At 34.7% G+C, this 21203-nt stretch overlaps 6 protein-coding genes across 6 annotated transcripts; 4 read left to right on the plus strand and 2 right to left on the minus strand.

Annotated features, from left to right (window-relative positions):
- Window positions 1-2110: 2110 nt before the first annotated feature.
- Window positions 2111-5251, plus strand: DFA_11277 (uncharacterized protein; the record flags this gene model as incomplete). The annotated part of the gene is made up of 10 exons (XM_004350170.1): window positions 2111-2222; window positions 2332-2356; window positions 2472-2594; window positions 2778-3254; window positions 3325-3405; window positions 3470-3553; window positions 3638-3784; window positions 4317-4345; window positions 4406-4446; window positions 4496-5251. The coding sequence occupies 10 exons, from the start codon at window positions 2111-2113 to the stop codon at window positions 5249-5251; spliced, it is 1875 nt and encodes a 624-aa protein (XP_004350220.1).
- Window positions 5252-5553: 302 nt separating this feature from the next.
- DFA_11278 (metallophosphoesterase domain-containing protein) lies at window positions 5554-6951 on the plus strand (the record flags this gene model as incomplete). The annotated part of the gene is made up of 1 exon (XM_004350171.1): window positions 5554-6951. The coding sequence occupies one exon, from the start codon at window positions 5554-5556 to the stop codon at window positions 6949-6951; it is 1398 nt and encodes a 465-aa protein (XP_004350221.1).
- An 87-nt stretch (window positions 6952-7038) lies between these two features.
- DFA_11279 (uncharacterized protein) lies at window positions 7039-9498 on the minus strand (the record flags this gene model as incomplete). The annotated part of the gene is made up of 2 exons (XM_004350172.1): window positions 7039-9432; window positions 9463-9498. 2 exons carry the CDS (start codon window positions 9496-9498, stop codon window positions 7039-7041), a joined length of 2430 nt encoding a protein of 809 aa, XP_004350222.1.
- A 357-nt stretch (window positions 9499-9855) lies between these two features.
- DFA_11280 (tesmin/TSO1-like protein) lies at window positions 9856-11825 on the plus strand (the record flags this gene model as incomplete). The annotated part of the gene is made up of 3 exons (XM_004350173.1): window positions 9856-11073; window positions 11147-11329; window positions 11433-11825. 3 exons carry the CDS (start codon window positions 9856-9858, stop codon window positions 11823-11825), a joined length of 1794 nt encoding a protein of 597 aa, XP_004350223.1.
- A 112-nt stretch (window positions 11826-11937) lies between these two features.
- Window positions 11938-17066, minus strand: abcG6 (ABC transporter G family protein; the record flags this gene model as incomplete). Its single annotated transcript, XM_004350174.1, has 8 exons — window positions 11938-13270; window positions 13338-14651; window positions 14745-14905; window positions 14983-15359; window positions 15480-15575; window positions 15652-15911; window positions 16010-16238; window positions 16313-17066. The coding sequence occupies 8 exons, from the start codon at window positions 17064-17066 to the stop codon at window positions 11938-11940; spliced, it is 4524 nt and encodes a 1507-aa protein (XP_004350224.1).
- A 1969-nt stretch (window positions 17067-19035) lies between these two features.
- Window positions 19036-21126, plus strand: DFA_11282 (uncharacterized protein; the record flags this gene model as incomplete). Its single annotated transcript, XM_004350175.1, has 3 exons — window positions 19036-19719; window positions 19862-20451; window positions 20553-21126. 3 exons carry the CDS (start codon window positions 19036-19038, stop codon window positions 21124-21126), a joined length of 1848 nt encoding a protein of 615 aa, XP_004350225.1.
- Window positions 21127-21203: the final 77 nt, after the last annotated feature.

Genomic DNA, 21203 nt, shown 5'->3' on the forward strand with positions numbered 1-21203 from the left:
AAAATATTAACAATAAATATATGTATGGATGTATATATAATGTATGATGGTGATGATATTTGATTTGATAATCAATCAATCAAATCGATTAAATATTTTTTGGATATATTAAATAAAAAAAAAAAATAGATAGATAAATAAACTGAATTGAATTTTTGTTGTTGTTGTTGTGTTTGTTGCGTTTCGTTTCTGTTGTTGTTGTTGTTATTATTAACAGAGTTATAATGAAATATAATTATAACTATTGCAATAAGCACAGTACCCCTTTGTTTGGTTAATTTCTTGTTTTGTTGATAAATAAATTTGGTGATATACGAGTTTAATTTTTAAGTTGATGATGATGGAATGGATAAAGGGGGATTCTTCTTGTTTTTGGTGTTGTTGTGATAATTATTGTTGTTGTTGATGACTTTTTTTCTATTCTATACATGCACCAAAACTACTCTTAGTAGTGCCAAATGTGCATCATACAATATAGGCTACTACACTACTAATACCATTACCAAAGGAGAAAGTGGAAGAGGTAAGAGAGAGAGGAAGAGGAGTGTGGGTTATGAATGTGTATATGTATTATTGGATAAACACAACACGCACCATGTGCATTACTCTTTGATCAATCCGAGTATATATCCCAAATTGTGACATTTCCAATTCCAATCAAGCAACTCTTCTTTTCATCCACTCCAATAATATCGTTTGTTGTTGACGATCCATTAATCCGTCCGTCCGTCCATCCGTCCATCTGTCCATCCGTCCGTGATTCATTCTTGCAATTTGTTTCCACACACACACACATCCATCCGATGGACATGTTGTCATAAAATATTGAGGTGGCAGTCCCCCACAACAAGCCAAGTAAAAAGAAATTGGGAATATACTGTCGTTTCTACAACAGATATCTGACTGTCTTGTATCACCATCATCGCTGACTATTTTGTTTATAATAGATATTTTTTATCGTCGTTTTAGTGTTATTGTTGTTGTTGTGTTTTGTGGGGGGTGGTGGATATTGGGTGAGAGGAGGGAGGATTGATTAAATCACGATGATGATGGGGTTGTGTTTAATGAATTTATATCTATCTATCTATCTTGTACTTGTTCTTAAAGTTGGTGGAGGGGGTCGGTCTGGAAAGAAAGAAAGAAATACTGCTACTACTAAATATATTATTATTGTGCGCGCAAGTATGATGGTGCGTGGGTGGTATGGACTTAACCAAACCAACCAATCAATCAACCAACCAATTAATCAACCAACTATCTATTTATCTATTTATCCAACAACCTCTTAGAAATAGCGATGATAGTCAAAAAGGAAGGATCTAACCTTGTTGTTGTTGTTGTTGGATAGTGTCATTCATTCCAAGCAGGCGATTTGGACTGTCTTGATCGAATGGGGTAACATATATATATAAATATATATATATAAATATATTAGCGTGCTCACATCAAGAGGATATGAGTCGGCTCGTCAATGATCATTAACGGTGTTTAACGAGAACAGCTGTGCACTATACTATACTATAGCTACTTGTAGTAGTAGTAAAAGTAGTAGTAGTAGTAGTACTACTACAACAGTGCTCCCTTATTCTTATTATTATTATTCTTCTTCTTCTTCTTCTTCTAGAACGATCGTTGATTGGGTGATCAAGTTGTTTCAGTCAGTCTATCGATAATAACATCTCGTCTACCCATGTCTCTGAATTGTTCTACTTTTACAGTAGCTGGGTTTGAGCTAACTTGTTTCATTATTGCTATTTATATACTGCTACTGCTGCTGTTGTTGTTGCTTGTTAATTATCGTCGATTAAATTAATTTGATTATTAATTGCAACATTTTAATTTAAATAAAGTGTGTTGAAGTTCACCAGACTAGCAGCAAAGATATTAAATAATAATTTAAACAAATAAATTAAATTAAATTGGTTGCGATTTGCAGTGCTGGCATCTTATGAGTCATCACATTATCCAATATTAAATATTTTGGGCTGGCTGGTTGGTTGGCTGCATCATGCATGATCATCAACATGTTTGTTAACACCAACAACATTCAATTGAATGAATAGTATTAATAATAAACTGTCGCTGTAGTACAACGATGGATAGGTTTACAATGATAACGGTAGTACTAACGATAGTGACACTACTTTGTAAACATTATTATATTCCGCTATCAACCAAATCAAATGCACAACAACAACAACAAACACTACCTGATGATGAACGTATGTATCGTTGCACTTTAAGAAGAGTATAGATATATAGAGATGTTGTGCTATCTACGTATTGTTGCAATACTAAGACTTTGTATGATTTATTTTTTTCTATATCTAGTTCAATCAGCTATTTTCCTCATTCAGTATGACTATCATCATTAGTGACACTACCAACTACTGCTACTAGAAATACAACGGTTGCTCTATTTACTAATCACTCTCTTTCTTTCTTCTCCTCACTTTTGGTCTTTATTTTAGACAATATGGATTACCAATACCACAGAATCTATCATTGTGCGACCAGCAACCAAAGTACTTTGGAGAAGCAAGATTTACTTGTTCCAACAACACATTTGATGGAAAATATCATATCGTTGAAATGTATGTATGATATTATAAAAGAAAAGAGAAAAGAAACTGTTGATCTCTGTTCTCTTTCCCAGTTTCATGAGAAAAGAACAGTTGATCTTTGCTGTCACTCACAATCCTCTCTTTTGGATTAGATATAACTAACTAAACTTTCTTTATTTACTCTTTCTCTTTCTCTCTCAATTAATTGTACAGTTATACAAGTGCGTTCTATAGTTTTACTTATGGTGGCAGTCCATCATCCACTATGACATCGTTGACAATGCCTGCTTTGAAAAGTATCAAGTTATCGAGTAAAGATATTTCCAATCGGACAATCAATATCCTAGAGATGCTCAAATCCGTTAAAAGTTTGGATACAATTGACTTGTCCCATTCTCCATTTGGCCTCAATGATACATCGATCAGCTACCTTCCAAGCGATTTTAATAACTTTCCTCATCTCACCACTTTTAGATTAGCGCTCCGTACTCCATTAAAAGTACCTCACAACTTTCTAAACAACTCTGCCAAACTTTTGGAAATCAATTTTGAATTTCCAGTTTCATCTATTACAATTGATGATTCTCTCTACTTTCCTTCACTCAATGAGTATACATTTCAATCTAATTGTACCTATGGATCACATCATATCAATCTAACATCTAAATCATTCCCAGAGCTTGAAAGTTTGTAAGTTTTAATTCCAAATATTCTGTCCTGTCACTAATCATCCGTCATCATCATCATCCATCATTCTTAGTACTGTTTCGATTATTCCAGAAACAAAATCAAATACAACCGTATACTATCATCTAGATACCACCAACATACCAACAACATTGTAAGTACTTGAATTATAATAATATATATTGATTTATTTATTGTGCTTTATTAATAATATATAGACTTTGCAAAGATCCCTCTTACTCCATCCATGCACAGGCTCAGTGTCATTTCAGAATAGGATATCCATCCAATATAGGAATATTGTAAGATTAATAGAGATTAATTGATCAAACAAACTATATTATAGTTTATAATATTGACTGTTGACTTTAATACCATATAAATAGGGCTATCACTGGACGTCAGTCGACATTACTTCCATCGCCTAGTTCCAGTAATATTTCATTGTATTCGAACCTCGAGAGTTTAGAGATGACCGAAATGGGACTTACAGAGTTTTCATTCAATCAGATTCCTCCACTATTGTCAAAACTGTATGGATCACTTATTATTATTTATTTATTATTTATTATTATTTATTCTAATATTATTTTCTTTTTCTTTTTTTAAAAGTGATTTGAAGTGGAATAACATACAGAATTTCTCTTTAAACTCGCCAGATACTTTAAAGGAATTTAGTATTAGGAATAACGCCAACTTTAGTGGTCCCATTACTGAATCATACTGTGGATTATTAGTGTTGCACATCGACGACACTTTAGTTAAATCACTTCCAGATTGTCTCTGGTGTTACCATAGGAAACTAACATCAGTGCTTCCAGTGGAAATATTTAACCACCCATATCTATCGACAGATTTAGACGAACCTCTCATTAGTAAGTGGATTAGCTGTCCCACTTACTATTATCTACGTTTGATTATAAATATTTTTGCTCAACTGATTCTGTTTGTGGTATGCTTCATCTTTATTTTACTAGGATTGGTAACAACCACATCAACCTACATAATAATAATAATAATAATAATAATAATAATAATAAATCAATTAATTAATTAATTTAATAGTAATTCATTTTATAATAATTGTTCAAAACGTATGTAATGATGTAGTTGAATTAAATTAAATAATTAAATTTATTTTTACGTATTTCTAGATATCAACACAACGATCACACCAAATACAACTGATCCAACAGTATCATTTGATATTGAAGGACTTGATTTTCTATTTGAAATATTGGAAGTGGACTATTATCAACTATCAATTGAATACTACTTCATCATCCTCCTCCCCATCATTCAACAACAATACATACCAACCAGCAAAAGTACATTCAACAATATCATTCTCAACACTTGCAAGAACAGTTGAATTTGGAGGAAAACAACTATTGATCAATGCCAATTCTATCAAACTAGAGGTCAATATCAGCAAGTGGGAATACTCATCAAACCTATCAACACTTCGAGTTGTATTCAAAACATTGATCAACAACAACCAATCTATCCAATATGATTGTATCGACAAAGATATCTCAACATTTAGTTATGATTCATTGTCATCGTTGCAATATCTCACAGTAGTCAAAGATGGTATTCAATTCAACGGTCGATTCATTGATGTTGCATTGTCTGATGGAAGACCAACCTATTCACCAACTCAACTCATATCATCAACACCAATCAATGATGAACAATCAATTGTCAAGATTGGAATTGTATTTCCACAATGTCAAGAGTGTATACTAGATCCAGATTTCAGTGCATTGATTGTTGACACTACCAACAATTGTGAAAGTGAAGATTCTGACTCCAAATGGAAGATGATTACTGGAATAGTTGTTGGAGTAGTTGGAGCTGTAGTTCTATCAATCTTTACCATTTATGGTATCAAGAGATTTAAAAGACACATGATCCTAAATCATAAATCAATTGCCATGTCTAAAATCTCAGCAAACAAAACAACAAATAAACAAATAAATAAACAAATAAATAAATAAATATATGTTCAAAGAAATATGAAACAAAAATAGCTTTGCACCAGTTTTGATAGGTTTAGTGTTTCTGATTAAGCCGAGTTAGGGTGGTTCAAAGACTGAACCCTCCCTCTCCCTTTCATGAAAAACACAACCCCCGTTCTTCATTTGTTTGGTAGTGTGGGTTCGATCATTATTATTATTATTATTTTATTTATTTACAACAAGATGTGATAGTAGTACCTACCTTTGAAATGCACTTATACACTTATTATTATCATTATTATTTAGTTAACTTATAGTTGTTAGTTACTATAGTTATAAAAATGGTTAAAATTAATCAATCAATCTCTATTTATATATTCATACTTTTAAATTTATCTTGTTTGTTGTTTGTAGCTGTTGCAACTACTACTCCTGTTCATTTAAACAGTGAGTTTGAAAATATAAACATCAACAATAATAATAATAATAATAATAATGATAATAATAATTTCTACTATACCTATGATAACTATGTAACAACACAATATAAATCAAATACACATCCATTAAAATTAAAATCAAATAGTGATCGATCATCATCTTCATCATCTTCATCAAAAAAAGATAAACCTACAACTGGTAGTAGTAGTGATGACGATGATGTAGCAATATTTAAAATCGTTCAAATTACAGACACTCATTTTGGAGAAGGTGAGGGAACAGATTGGGGTCCCGAACAAGATGCAAACAGCACTCGTGTCATGGAGACGATCTTGGCGTTGGAGCAACCAGACTTGGTCGTGTTTACGGGTGATCTGATCACTGGAAACAATATCATCAACAATAGTACAGACTATTGGAAGATGGCGGTTGGCGTAGCCATGAAAATGGGTATCCCATGGGCAACCGTATTTGGTAACCACGATGATTTGGCGTCGGGTGTCAATGGAACCAAGTTTGATCTCTTAGAGTACGACATTTCACTTGGAAGTTACAGTCAATTCGGTCCAAACAATATTCCAGGTGTCAGTAACTACTACATTCCAATCTATGATAAATGGACAAACGATATTGAAGTTGTATTATGGATGTTTGATTCTGGTGATGGTGAATGTCCACGTTTTCCAAAGGAAGAAAAAGAAAAAGAAAAGAAACCAAATCAAAATCAACAAGAAAAAGAAAAGGTTGAATGGATGGATCCATCAAGAATAACATCATCTTCATCATCTGATAATGTACCATACTTGTGTAATTTTTATATTACTGGTAATCAAGTACTGTGGTATTACCAAACGGCAAAGGAGTTGTATGCAGGTGCTGACAATTTGCCATTGGCATTTGCCTATTTCCACGTACCAATTAGACAATACATGTGGGTATGGAATCAACAAACTTGCTATGGTAGTAACAATGATTCTGTCGCTTGTCAGGCTGTCGATGGTGGACTATACTATGCATTTGAATCAATTGGTGATGTAAAGATGGTATCGGTAGGTCACAACCACGGTAACGACTATTGTGGTCTGTTTGGATCGGTCGAGTTGTGCTATGGTCGTCACAGTGGTTATGGAGGATATGGAACTTGGGAACGTGGAGCTCGTGTCATTCAAGTGACAAAACAAAAAGGTGGTCCCATCTCTTATGACACTTGGTTGACATTTGAAACTGGTGAACGTCTCTACCATCAACCTCCTCATCATCCAGACCCATCTCATCCTCAACAATCTTGTACTTCTTAAAAAAGAGAAAGGAAAAGTGGAAATAAACTAAATAAATTTATTTGTGTGTACATTTTATTTTAAACATTCTAGTCTTTTATTTTACAACTACACTACACCACAAATAAAACATTTACATTTTAATTTTTTTAGAGTAGTTGATTTTTTGATTGGTGTTGGGAATCTAAGATGTTTTGGGTCATTACAATATTGACCATAGCGTTGATAAAATGTATGGTATGTACGATGATTAACGATAGTTTCATTGACTACTAGTAGATTAGAGTCTATTAAATACTCTAATAGTGGGAGTTTGCATCCATAGAATGTCTCGTACTCTTCCAAGAATATATTATTTAGATTCTTCCAATTGACGCAATACGGCATGGCAGCTGTAAATTTCTGACAAAGATACTTGAATACTGACAATGAACCATAGAAAAAGGCAGTTTTGACCATTCTTCTAAACATGTTTGTTGTCAATGAATGACCACTTCCTTCCAAATGAGCCAATAATAGTTTAAATCCTTGTAAACTATCGTTTTTCACAAAACGGTACATACAACTGGTAAATAATACCCTGGCTTTGGGAAGATCTTTTTGATGGTCGATATAGAGTTGAATGACCTCTGGATAATCACTTAGAATCAAACCATATGCTCCATATGCAGTGTAGCTTCTTGGAGTAATGTATTGAGTGTACAGAGGATACACGAATCGAGTCATCTTGTATTGAACACCAAAATCAGTCGACAATGTAAATTGTAATTTGGATTGATTGGGATTTGAGGACTCTTGATTATTCAAAAGTTGATCAAAATAAACTAATTTTTGTTTTCCATCCAAAATACTTAGACGTAGATATTTATATTTGTTGGAGTAGGTGTTGTAGAGTTGGTATAGTTGATCAAACACATTCTCGTCGGTAGTACTAGCTGAGATGGTGAGAGCTTTTTCAATTAAATCAGACTGAATATTTTTGTCTGTTGTAAGAGACAAATGCTCTCTGAGAACAATCAGATCATCCATAGTCTTGATATTGGGTGTGTTTCCAAATAGATATTGTACCATTTCTGGACTACTAAAGATAGATAGAATGGATTGAATTGCCGAGAGTTGGGAGTGACTGGCATAGTAACTCCTGGTGGAAAGGTAATAGACATGATGATTTAGATATTTTTCAATGGCAGCTTTGCGGAGACTAGGGTATTTGACAACAATCGTTTCCAAACAGTCTACTATACCGTGGATAAGAGGAACGCATTTTTTGGCAAATAGGAGTGATGGATCATCACCGCGTGCAATGGTATCGTCGAGCAGCACCTCGAGTGATGCAGGTGAGGTAAACTGGTACTTGGATATAGCTACATCCCTCATTTTAGGATGCCCGAGTAGATAGTGGAGTATATCAAAGTCGCGTGTATATGGTTGCGTCGTAAGACTTTGGGGAGTCTCTGATACTAAAAAGTCTTTGATTTGATCGAGTGTTCCACAGTTGAGAATCGTGTCATAGAGAGGCATTGTCTTGTCAGCACAAAGAAACAAGTATTGCAACACCTCTTTTATATTCCATCCGATGATTTGTTCCAACACTATACGTTGACTTTGAATCGATGTTTCAAAGACAAACAATTTGAGTAATGTGATTAGCTTGTCACGGTCGTTGCGATGGTGGTCTCCTAGCAAAACATTATACTCTGCAATACACTTTGTGAGGTATGGAGAGTGGTGTGCAAGGTCAAACATAATCTCGGTCACTCTTTGCCAAAGCTGATCTCTATGTTGTGGGTCTAACATGCTCCACACCCCTCCAAACGGTGATATAAACTTGACCAGATTCTTTTGAAGAAATAGATCGATGACACCTTTGTTTCCACTGACCAACATGACACCTTGTGCGGATTGGAATAACGAGTAGAATAGTTTGTTTGGTATATGATGGTACAAGTATCCAATAGCATCATCTTGAGATATCTCTGTTTCATATGACTCTCGAACCAGAAATTCCTTTTCAATGAGTTCGTCAGCTGCTGATTTATTGTCCAATCGAATCAAGCCAGTCTTTGGATTGGTCAGTTCTTTCAGCAACTCGATATTGTTGTGTATGAGGATATGTTCAAGTGTGTTTGAATTGAGTACCACCAACTTGTTCTGGCAACCTTTTAACACATAATCTACAATCTTGCACAACTCTTCTCTCTGTGTCTTGTCCTTTTGGCTAGAGCTTGCTTCCATCAATGAATCAAATGATGTCTGTCCAAAGAATCGTAATGATTTCAAAGGAAAGCATTCTTGGAATAGTTGGAGGTTACCAATAGCAGCCATCTGCTGCTTGCCAAACGAGTGTATATAGTATGTCAGAGGTTCACCACGTTTCACTTTATACCTAAGTAACTCTATATACCCATTACTTATAAGAAATGATAATGAATTGATTTCACCATACTTTCTACCTCTTTTATTATGACTGATTGCTGTAACACTACCAATCCAACCAACTATCTGAACAAGTAAATACTTGTTTCTAAATACACTACTAATTATATTATTATAATTGTCTTGTTCCATTTGTACTAATCAATAAAAATACAAAAGATGATCATCATCATTGCGTTGAACGAAAATAAGAGACAAAGAAGAAGAAGAAAGAATAATCAAAAAAGAAAAGAAATATCTTGTTAAATTTTTAGTTATATATATCTACTTTTGTTCCGAAGTTCAAATGAAGAAAATAAAATTTGAATTTGAATGACCCCACCCTTTTCCGTTAGATGTTTGTGTATATGAGCGACAGATAGAGCCATCAAGATAGATAGCGTATAGATAATCATTATTAATAGTACAAATATATGATATAAGAGATCACAACAACAAACATTCAATCAATAGTGACACAACTTTTAAAAGAGAAGACGACTCGTTTAAATGGAAGGAATCGATCAACATATGCAGCAGCAACAAGAACAGCTACAACAACAGCTACAGCAGCAACAACAACAACTTGATATAGAGCAACATGGTGTTGTTGGTGATGAATCGATAATAATGGATAGTGGTCAACCACACCTCCTCCCTCAGCTCATCCCCGACCTTACAGTCCAAACAAATATAGTAGACACGAGCATGGAGCAACACGACGACCTATCTCTCGACTCTTCGATCAACATGAGTAGTGAAGCTCCAATGATATTGGATCAGTTATCTTCAAACAGATATAATCTAGATCAACAACAACAACAACAACAACAACAGCAACATCAAATGATAAACAATATTGTTAAATCTACAACACCGTCTGTCAATAATAATAGTAATAGTAATGGTATTAGTCATCATCAACAACAACATAATAATAATAATAATAATAATATAAATAGTACGAGTTATACAATTAGAGGAGCACATGCAACTCCTTCTTTAAACAACCTACCACTTATCATAAAGGGTAAAGATGCAACACCGTCAACGACAACAACTATTCTTGGCAATGGATTTATGAATCCCTCTATCACATCGTCGCTCAACCAAATGATCAATACTCAAAATACAACTCCGACCACACTATCTCCGTATTATTCGTCTGCGCAGCAGTTGACGGGTCAGATGAATCCAACAAATGGGTTTGTCGTTCCATCAGCTCTTCCTCCCTCTACTTCTTCACCTGTCCTCACCTCTGTTTCGACACCATCATCCAATATTCCACCACCACCACCACCATCTCTACCAATATCTACATCAACTGTTGGTGGAAAACGAACATCATCTACAACGCCTTCACCGTCATCATCTCGGTCTGGAACGCCACCACCAAGTTCACCTGCTTTGACTTCAACCACATCAACAACTACCAATAATAATAATATTAATAATAATAATACCGTCCTAAATTCTGACGGAGCTTCCCAACAACAACAACCAATAATACCAACACCAGTGGTGCCACCACGAAAAGGATGTCATTGTAAGAATTCTAAATGTTTAAAGTTGTATTGTGAATGTTTTGCCAACAAGTTGTTGTGTAATGGATGTCATTGTTTTGGATGTCACAACAATGATGCCAATATTGAAGTGGTACAACGATCACGATCAAATATACTCGAAAGAAATCCAGAAGCTTTTAATCCAAAATTTAAACAAAAAGAGGTATGCAAAAACTCAATCAATATCAATTTAGGACCATCCTTTTATTAAAACTCATATTTATTTTATATTTTAGGAAACAAAACAACATAAACATACAAAAGGATGTCATTGTAGAAAGAGTGAATGTTTAAAAAAATATTGTGAATGTTTCCAAGCTGGAATTCCATGTGGAGAACATTGCAAATGTATAGACTGTAGAAACACAGGAGAAGATATAAAAGAAAGATCAAAACCAAAAGAACAACCATTAAAAAAAGTAAAAATTGTAATGTATCAAAAAATAGAAAAAAGAAAAAAGAAAAAAGAAAATAACTAATCCATGTTTATTTAATTATTTATATGTTGGATTATATTTGTAGGAAGAAAGAAAACCAACAGCAACAGCAATTGCAATACCAATAACAAAACCAGCATCATCTATTATTGCACCAGTCATTGGTGATGGTGCTACCAATTTAACAGATATAATTAAATCCTACACTTCATTGGATAAAATGGCGCAATATTGTATATATGATATATTATCAACTGTAAAGGATCATCCAGAAGTAATGCAAACAAAACAACAAATATCTTTACAATGTGATGAAGATTTAGGTTTTCAAACTGAACAACAACAAAATAATAATCATGAAAATAATAATAATAATCATATAGCAGATGAATTTAAAGAAACATTTATACAGGCTGAATTTAAATTATTATCAAGATTATCAAACTTTTTAAAAGAAATGATAGATCATACTCCTTGATTTAATAAATAATAAATCATAAATCGACATCAATTTATTTATATAGTATAGGATAAAAATATTTATATTATTTATTAAAATTTGTTAATGATTTGATTTGATTTTTATTTATTTATTTAGTTTGCCATCTAATCCATTTAAGACCACAGAAAGCAACAAAATAGAATATAGCGAGGAATCCAAAGATGATACCAACGTCAACATAACGAAGGTAGAGATGGAAACCATAGGACTGGATAAAACGAAGACCGTTGGTGATGGGACAATAGTATTTGATGGAACCGTCGGCGAGGGGGATGGGGGTGGCACCGACATTGTTGGTACAGACAAAGGTCTCGTCGACAAACTCGTTGGTAACCAGTGCTTCGAGGGGATACCGCACCATGTCCATGTAATGCATCCACAGCCATCCCTTTTTGATACTTGGACGTGGAATCATGAAACCTGCAAACAAAGTAGACAGTGACAAGACGACACCACAAATAACCGTTGCTACCACATCGTTGGGACAGATGAGTGCAAGACAGAGCGCCAGCGCATCAAACAACATATATGCGAGGAAAAAGATAAAGATGGCAAACCAGAACCGAGCACTTCCATTTCCATCGTTGAGTCCAGTCAAAAAGTAGAGCGGGATGGCATAGATCCAGCAAGTGGCGAGGAGGAATGGGTAGTTGGAAATGACATAGCTGAGCATATACGCAGAGACATGGTAGTATCCAGACGCCTTTTCACGATAGTATACACCTCTTTCAAGACAGGTGGTGGGGATACTTCCAATGGCAGTCATACCACCAAACAAGAGGGAAAAGAAGAGTAGAGAGACACGAGCACGAGCATCGACTTGTTCAAAGTCCAGTCGGATAAAGAGTGTACCGATAATGACGGCAAGCAACAACTGACGTGCAAAGTTGGAGACATATGTCAGCGGTCTTCTTGCTCTTGCTAGCCAGCACCGTTTCATGAGTACTGTAAACTGTAGTTTCCAGCCGGATCCATATTGACTGTCAAAGTGCTTGTCAACGAGACCGTCGGGAACCGGTGCATTGAGGTCTAGATGCTGCTGGCAATCTTGGTAGAGCTGTGACTCGAGGAAGAGCTTGGGTCCGTCGAATGGCACCATCGCACCGTTTTGGCCCATTGGTGCTTCCTTGCGGTCGCTCACTTCGAGCACAAAATCGGCTGGGTTGTAGTGTGGCTTCATGTGCAGACCAAAACCCTCGCAATAGTTGAGTACTGCCTCGCTCTGGTATCCGAGTGGCCCAAAGTAGAGTGTCTTGCCACCGGTCTTGAGTAATAAGAGTTGGTCAAACTTTTCAAAGATGGCAGCCGATGGCTGATGGATCGTGCAAATGACCGTTCGATTGAGTGCCTTGGCAATGTTGGAGATGACGTTGATGACCTTGTAGGCTGCCCCACTATCAAGCCCACTTGTTGGTTCATCACTTGCAATAGAAAGAAAGAAAGTAGTTAGTATTATCAAAATGAATATGATCGATTATTATTACATACAGGAATATAATCTCTGGGTCCGACGCCAACTCGACACCAATGTTGACACGCTTTCTTTGAGACAGTGAGATACCGTCGCCGAGTACACCAATCTTGTAGTTTTCAATCTTTTTGAGACTGAGCACCTCGATGATCTTGTCGAGCATGGTCAACTTGTACTCGTGCGAGTATTCTGGCCCGAGACGACACTGTGCCGAGAAAAAGATGGCCTCGCGCACCGTTTGGGTGGGTGGCAGCACATCCTGTTGCTCAACATAGGCAGCGACACGGTTAAAGAACTTGTTCTTGGGATGACCGTTGATATAGACATCGCCCGAGATAAATCCACCTGTCTTGCGCCCGGCAAGCACGTCGAGCAGGGTACTCTTTCCAGCACCACTCGGACCCATCAGAGCAAGCATCGTTCCAGGCTCGACGTATCCGCAAACGTCGTAGAGCAGCTGCAGACGGACCTTTCGCTTCTTGCCAGTGTCTTGGTCCTTTTGCTTGACCATGACCGAGTAGTTGATGTTTTTGAACTGGAGTAGACACCCCTTGTTTCCTTGTTGTTGGTTGGATGGTCTAATCTCTTGCGAGCCATTGACATGGATGATATGGTCTTCAAACTCCTCGTCGATATGGCGCTCATCGTCCAGCATTTCGTGTTCATCTTTGACGCGACGCTCGAGTTTCTCGATCTGCTCGTCGTTGAGACTGCCACGCGAGCGGCGCAGTGTGGCGCTCTCTCTGAGAGACTGCTCGAGCACCTCTTGGCGACGGTGTTTGGACAGTTTCTTCTTTTTGCGCCACTCTCTGTATCGTGTGATGGGATTGTTGGACTTTGCTTTGAGGGCATGTTTGGTGCTTTCGAAATGCAAAAACCGCAGTGCCAAGTAACCACCAACATAGAAAAAGATGGCATAAAACACGATAAACGACATGCACAGCCATTTGAATCCATCGTTGGTGTGCATGTCAAATATTCTGAGGAAATCCTCTCCTTCAGTGTAGGGACAGATACGTGTGCCACCATACCCACCCTGCGCCACTGGTACCTCCAACAACGGCTCGTTTACGGGTGGCTGGTATTCTTCTGGATTGCAATGGTAGGCAACCTCGGCAAACTCGTTGATGCACAGACCTTGGAACGACCACGTAAACGGTGATATAAAGTATAGCCAAATCCACCAACCTCCAATTTGATTACGTGTGGCCATGAAACCAGACATCAACATGAAAATACCCAAAGTCGCACTTGCCAGAGTATTGGCCAATTCAACCGTTGGTGAAATACAAGACATGAATTTAACAAATGCCAATGCCATATTATCACATCTAAAAATAATAATAAATCAAATACAAATAATAGTAACAATAATCCAAGATTAGATTAGATTAGAATATTTGTTCAAGAGTCAAGTTACATACAAAACCAATAAACCAAGGAAATAAAAGAACCGAATAAATGAACTTCTAAGAGCACAAAGCCAATAGGTAATAGAACCAAATATAGCAATTTCAATCAATGCTGCTGGAACATCAGCTATAATAGTTGCAATATAATATGAAAATGTATTATACATTCTTAACTATAAATATTAAATAAAAAAAATAAAAATAAATAAATATTATATATATATATATTTTTGATTTTGATTTAACATACAGATCTTTGTTCATAAAATATAGCACGATGAGAAAAGAAATTTTGGATTGCTCCAAAAGAAGAGAAAATAATAAATGTCATGGAAAAGAAAAGTAGACCGAATCTATCATTTCCACCTTCGACTGTATGATCAAGTTGCCAGAAAAGAGTACCTAGAATGATACCCATGATTAAACCTTTGAGTACTCTGACAGCTACTCCATAGAGGTTTCTAAGTGTCATCATGGTTTCACGCATTACATTGTAATACAACATTTTGTGTAGACCAATTGCATACATTGGCTTATCAATATTATCACTCAACTGACTAACATTTACATTATCATCAACTATACCAGATGGATGTGAATCCATTAATTGCATTAATTCTTTATACACTATAGAAAATAGAAAATTGAAAAATTACAAAATTAAAATTAAATAGTAAGTTCATTAGTATTTATATGTATGATGACATATATGAATGAAATAATCATTATTCTATTCTTTTTGCTTACTGTTTGAATTTTTATATGCTCTTACAAAATCATCAGAGGTTTGACATCTTGGAGGTTGTGAAACAGAATATCTTGCTGGTGTATCAACAATTTCCTCTATCAAATATTAAATAATAATAATTAATCATTTATAATAGTTTGTTTAATATTTTGTTTTTTTTATACAACATACGAAAGAATTCAGAAGGATTATTATGTTTGGGACAAACAAAACCAAGGTTTTCGAAATAATCCAATGCAGACATCATTGGACCAAAATAAACGATTTGCCCCTCGGATAGAATCATCAGGTTATCAAAAAGACTTGCCAATTGAGCACTTGGCTGAAGAAGTGTGATTAAAGCTGGTGAATATCCATACTGTACCCATGTTTTAACTGAACTTATGATATCCAGCGACGTTGATGAATCTAATCCAGTAGTTGGCTCATCCCTGACATTTATACAAGTATTAAGAATAATTAATTAGAATAATTACAATATAATATATATATTATTTTTTTGTTTTTTTTGATTTTTTTGATTTCATACATTAAAAGTAAATTACTTCCTTTAATTACATTAACACCAATAGTAACTCTTTTCTTTTGACCACCACTAATACCACGAACCATTTCATCACCAACAATTGTATTTCTTTGTTCGTATAAACCCAAGTGTCTCATTAAACTTTCGACTCGCATTTCTTTTTCTGCACTTGTTAAATCACTACTTTGACAATCCAATGCAAATCTAAATGTTTCTTGAACTGTCAATAATGCTAAATAATTAAAATAAATAAAAAGTATTTAAATAAATAAGTTCATTTTTAATATTATTATTATTAATACATACGCATATGCATATCTTCTTGAGTAACAAAAGAAATATCACGATGATGATTCTTTTTGTTAATTTTATGACCATTGAATAATAAAGTTCCTTGTAATTTCTTTTCACTGACTTGACCTGCCAATACATGGAAAAGGGATGATTTACCACATCCCGGTGTACCAAGGATCAATGTCATGGTTTGAGGCTTGAGATAGAATGAAATGTCAGTCAACAGATCAACTTTACGATGTTTATCTTCAGCATCTTTGACAGTGTATGTTAGATGATGAACATAGACATGACTACCAGTTTTGGTTGGATCCTGTCGATCGGCAATCTCTTTTTTCAATTCCTCTTTTGCCTGTGGATTGACACCACTATTTTCAGAATCTGGAATCGGGAAATAATTACTAGCTTTTTGACTGGCTCTTAGATAATTTGAATCTTCTGTTGCTTTATAATCTCCATTTCCTCTATCTTGTTGATATGATGATTCTGTTGGTACATATAAAGTTGATGGCGATCCTTTTTCATATCCTTGTCTTGTTGGACTTGTAATTGAATTATTATTATTATTATTATTTGGACTATAAACATATCTTGGTGCATTATTATTATTATTATTATTATTATTATTATTATTATTGTTATTATTATTATTATTATTATCATTATTTGGAACACTTGGGATATTTCCACTACTACTCGCCAGGTTTCTTCGATTTATACCTGTAGACCCGGAAAATCCCTTATTGTTTGGGGATTCCTTCGCCATTTCTTCCCCAAATTAATAATAATAATTATTATTAAATTGTTTTTTGTAATCGATAATCTACTACTACTACTCCACTTGTTATTGTTGTTACTTAATCTAATAAATTAAAAGGTCGACGTCAATGAAAATAATTATGCAATTATAAATATAAATTTATGATTTATGATTAATAATAAATATGTATGTATCTTTGTATCTTTTCTATCTAATCTTTCTCATACATTATTATTATTATGATTATTATAATTCAGTGTCATCAATCATTTTTTCTTCTTACCTATTATTATTTTTTTTGATTTACATCCATCTCTTCTATTTTTCACTGTTGTATGTCATACATACATACATACATACATACAAATACACTACCACTCTTGATGTACTAATCTAATCAATCATTCATTCAATCATTCGAATTTCATATCGCGTGATTGGTATGGTATACGTGATCATTGGAAATCACTTTGTTGATATTTTTTTTTTCGCCATTGAATCAACCACCCCCTTTTACACAACGAATCATGTGACCTATTGTTGTAGTAGTGTAGTAGTAGTAGGTAGTAGCAATAGTAGCTGATCAAGAAAAGAAGAAGAAGAGGAATTAATAAATGGTCATTCAATATATTTTTTTGCAATCATCATGTTTTACATCACTACCACTCATTTGCTCACACATGTGACTGACTGACTGACAATCAATACCATCACACACCAAACACAACACACTATCGAAAAAAAAAAAAGAAAAGGGATGAGTACACACAATTCGAAATCGATATCGTCAATGATGCAGAGAGAGAGAGAGAGAGAGAGAAAGAGAAAGAGAAAGAGAAAGAGAAAGAGAAAGAGAAAGAGAAAGAAATGATCATCAAGTTTCATTTGTAATAATGGTTGGTGGTTGCTTGATTGATTGATTGTTGTTGTTGTTGTTGATATATTTAGCAAAAAAATGTATGGAAAAAGGTAATCTTGGATTTCAATCAATCAATCAACCAAGACAATAACAATAATAATAATAATAAATGTTGTAAATGGGAAAATACTACAATGATTGCTTTAAATGGCAAAACAGTTGCCAATAATCAATAACGATTCATCCCTATATATGTCAAATTCCATCCCAAATACGAATTGCGGGAAGAGTGGGTTTGGTGGTTGGTGTGGTCGGTCGGTTCGCCGATGGCGAGATCTATCTTTTACACACAAACATACACAACAACAACATTGGGGTGCGTCGGATAAATATGATGAAAATGCTAATTAGGTGGAAAATGGAAAGATCATCCAAAATGGTTGGGTTTTGTATTCCTTAAATAAAATAAAAATACTTTGTTGTTTTGTGTGTACAAGCCAACTATTAATACATTGTATTCCTCAATTGAGGTTGTCGGTCTGTCTATATGCCTGCCTGTTACATCCAACACACGCACGCACACACACACCAACCCAATCGATGTATTCAATAAATCTGACTGATCCCTTGATAATAATAATAATAAATTAATAGAGTTTAATTGATTGATTTATTATTGAGAGGGTGAATTGATATGGAAATTATTCTTCTTCATCATCATCATCATCATCACCATTTATCTTTTTTGATTTGAACAACACTATCTGTTATTTTTCTTTGGTAAATGTTACAATAAACCTATAACTAGTATTAAAATTCCCATCCATCCAGATAGATAGACAGATAGATCTCCAATCATTCGCATTATTATTATAACAATAACATTAACAGTAACACATCATCTTGAACCCACCCACCAACCACTAACCAGCAAGCAAACAAACCAACCACACATTGTTTACTTTGCATCATCATCATCAACATCACAAGTAAGTAAACAACATCACCATAAAGATATCATCACAACTAATAACTAAAGTATCTATAGAATTAAAATTTAATATCCACCAAAAGTATAATAATAATAATAATTAAAATAAATAAAGAAGAATAAAAATGGAAATTGAAGCACCTCTGAGTCCAAGAGGTATTCCAAGTCCAAGAACAACTACAACCAGTTCAGTCAATGAATATCAAAAGAGATTAGATGGCAAACAACAACAACTACAAACAACGATATCGATATCATTTGACCAACCATCATCATCCAATAATCAATCACCAAAAATGATGGAAATGGCTGGAAATAGTAGTAGACAAGACAGAGATAGAGATAGAGATCGATCAACCTCAATATCATCATATAATTCTGAAAATGATAACGATTATGATGATGATGATTATACAAATGATGATGACGATGACGATGATGACGATGATGATAATGATAATAATGATGGTGACGACGATGACACAAATAATGATGATGATGATGATGATAAGGATAATCCAAGTCATTCCGATAATGATGGTGATGATGAAGGTAGAGGACCAACTAAACAATCTTCATTATCATCTTCATTGCGAAGAAGTGGTCATAGTGGTCATAGTGGTCATAATCGAAGACCAAGTAGTAATAATAATAATATAGATAGTAGACAAGAAAAAGAGTTACGTCAATCACTTAAACAAGCTAAAAACACTATTGCATCGTTGATTGAACAAATATCTGATTATCAATCACTAGTAGAAGAGGAAAAAGAAAGAGAAAAGGAATTATTTACCCTACAAATTGATGATGTATGTTATTACTTACTTTTATTATGCAACAAACAATATATTAATCCCAACAAATTTCCCTCCTTTTCTTTTGATTTTTATCATCACAAACCAAATGATCCGATTAATTTGTTATATTTGTTATATTAACATATCATATTAGTTACAAGATGAGTTAGATTGTTTAAAGAGAGAAAAGAATTTACAAGCAAAGACAAATGTACAAAACTTGGAAACGTTGATGAAAGAGATTGATCTCATTGAAGAGTCAAACAATGATTTACGAGTAGCACTAGAATCTGAACAGAAACAACATAATGCATCACAAGACCTAATTAAAAAGTTAAAAGAAGAACAACAAGTATTACAAAAGAATCAACAAGGAAGTCAAGGAAGTCAGAAACAATCACAACAATCGCCATCACAAATATCACAAGTGACAATGGAATTTAAATTGACAGATGGAGTTGTATCAAATATTAAATTGGTGTCTGCCAAACCACACAATCCACCAAAATCTCCTAATTTAAAGTCTTCCACTTCTAATGGTGCATCATTGTCATTGATGTCTGCATCATCATCACAGTCACAATCAGTTTCAGTATCATACATGGAAATTGAAGAAGAACGTAATAACCTACTACGTAAACTACTAGATGAAAAAGAACAACATGAAAGAACATTTACAATGCTTAAAGAAGAAAGAACTCGTTCTGAATCAAGTAGATCTTCTGCTGATGAATTGGTTAAAAAGTATGTATCATATCATACACAAAATATACATACATTATATTGTTTTGGAATATTAATATTAATTTGTTTGGTTTGTTTGGTTTGTTTGGTTTGGTTTAAAGGATAAAAGAATTAATTAAATTACATTCATCAACATTGTCAGAGTTGGAAGAGGAAAGGGAGATTAGCCAACAGAGAGCTGACCAAATTGCAGATCTAAGGTTGAAATTATCGAGACCTACAAATGGAAAATTGCAAAGAACTCATTCTCAATTACTCACTTTGAAGAGGTCAAATGCTCAAACTCTCATTATGCCTGCGACCTCAAATACTTCTACCACCAACTCTGCTTCTGCTGGTTTGCTGACGGCTAGAAGAGGTGGGGAAGGTGGAAATAGATCAAACTCTATATCTGGTCCTAGGAATGGAGCTGCTGATATCCAAACTACCTCTCCACCAAGTGAGGGTGGATCTTTGTCGTCGTCAACGGTGGGTAAGATTCCAACCATCAATGCATTGTTATCGCCAACTTCAACGTCTATTTCGACGTTGACTACTATCCACACGACACCTCCTACGTCGACACCCTACTCTCAATCGATTGATGAGAACTTGAACCAAATTGGAAACAAGGCAGACTTGCCAACGCTGGCGATAGAGCAACGACAACAGATCCAGCAACAAAAGAGTTTATAGCGTCCAACAAAAAGTCGTTGTTGTCCGAGGATGAAAGGTTCTTGAAGAGGGGGACTGCTAGCATGGAGCTGAATGCG

Source organism: Cavenderia fasciculata, assembly GCF_000203815.1.
Source record: "Cavenderia fasciculata unplaced genomic scaffold Scf_EUAJFUG02HR96I-5, whole genome shotgun sequence".
Taxonomy (NCBI): domain Eukaryota; phylum Evosea; class Eumycetozoa; order Acytosteliales; family Cavenderiaceae; genus Cavenderia; species Cavenderia fasciculata.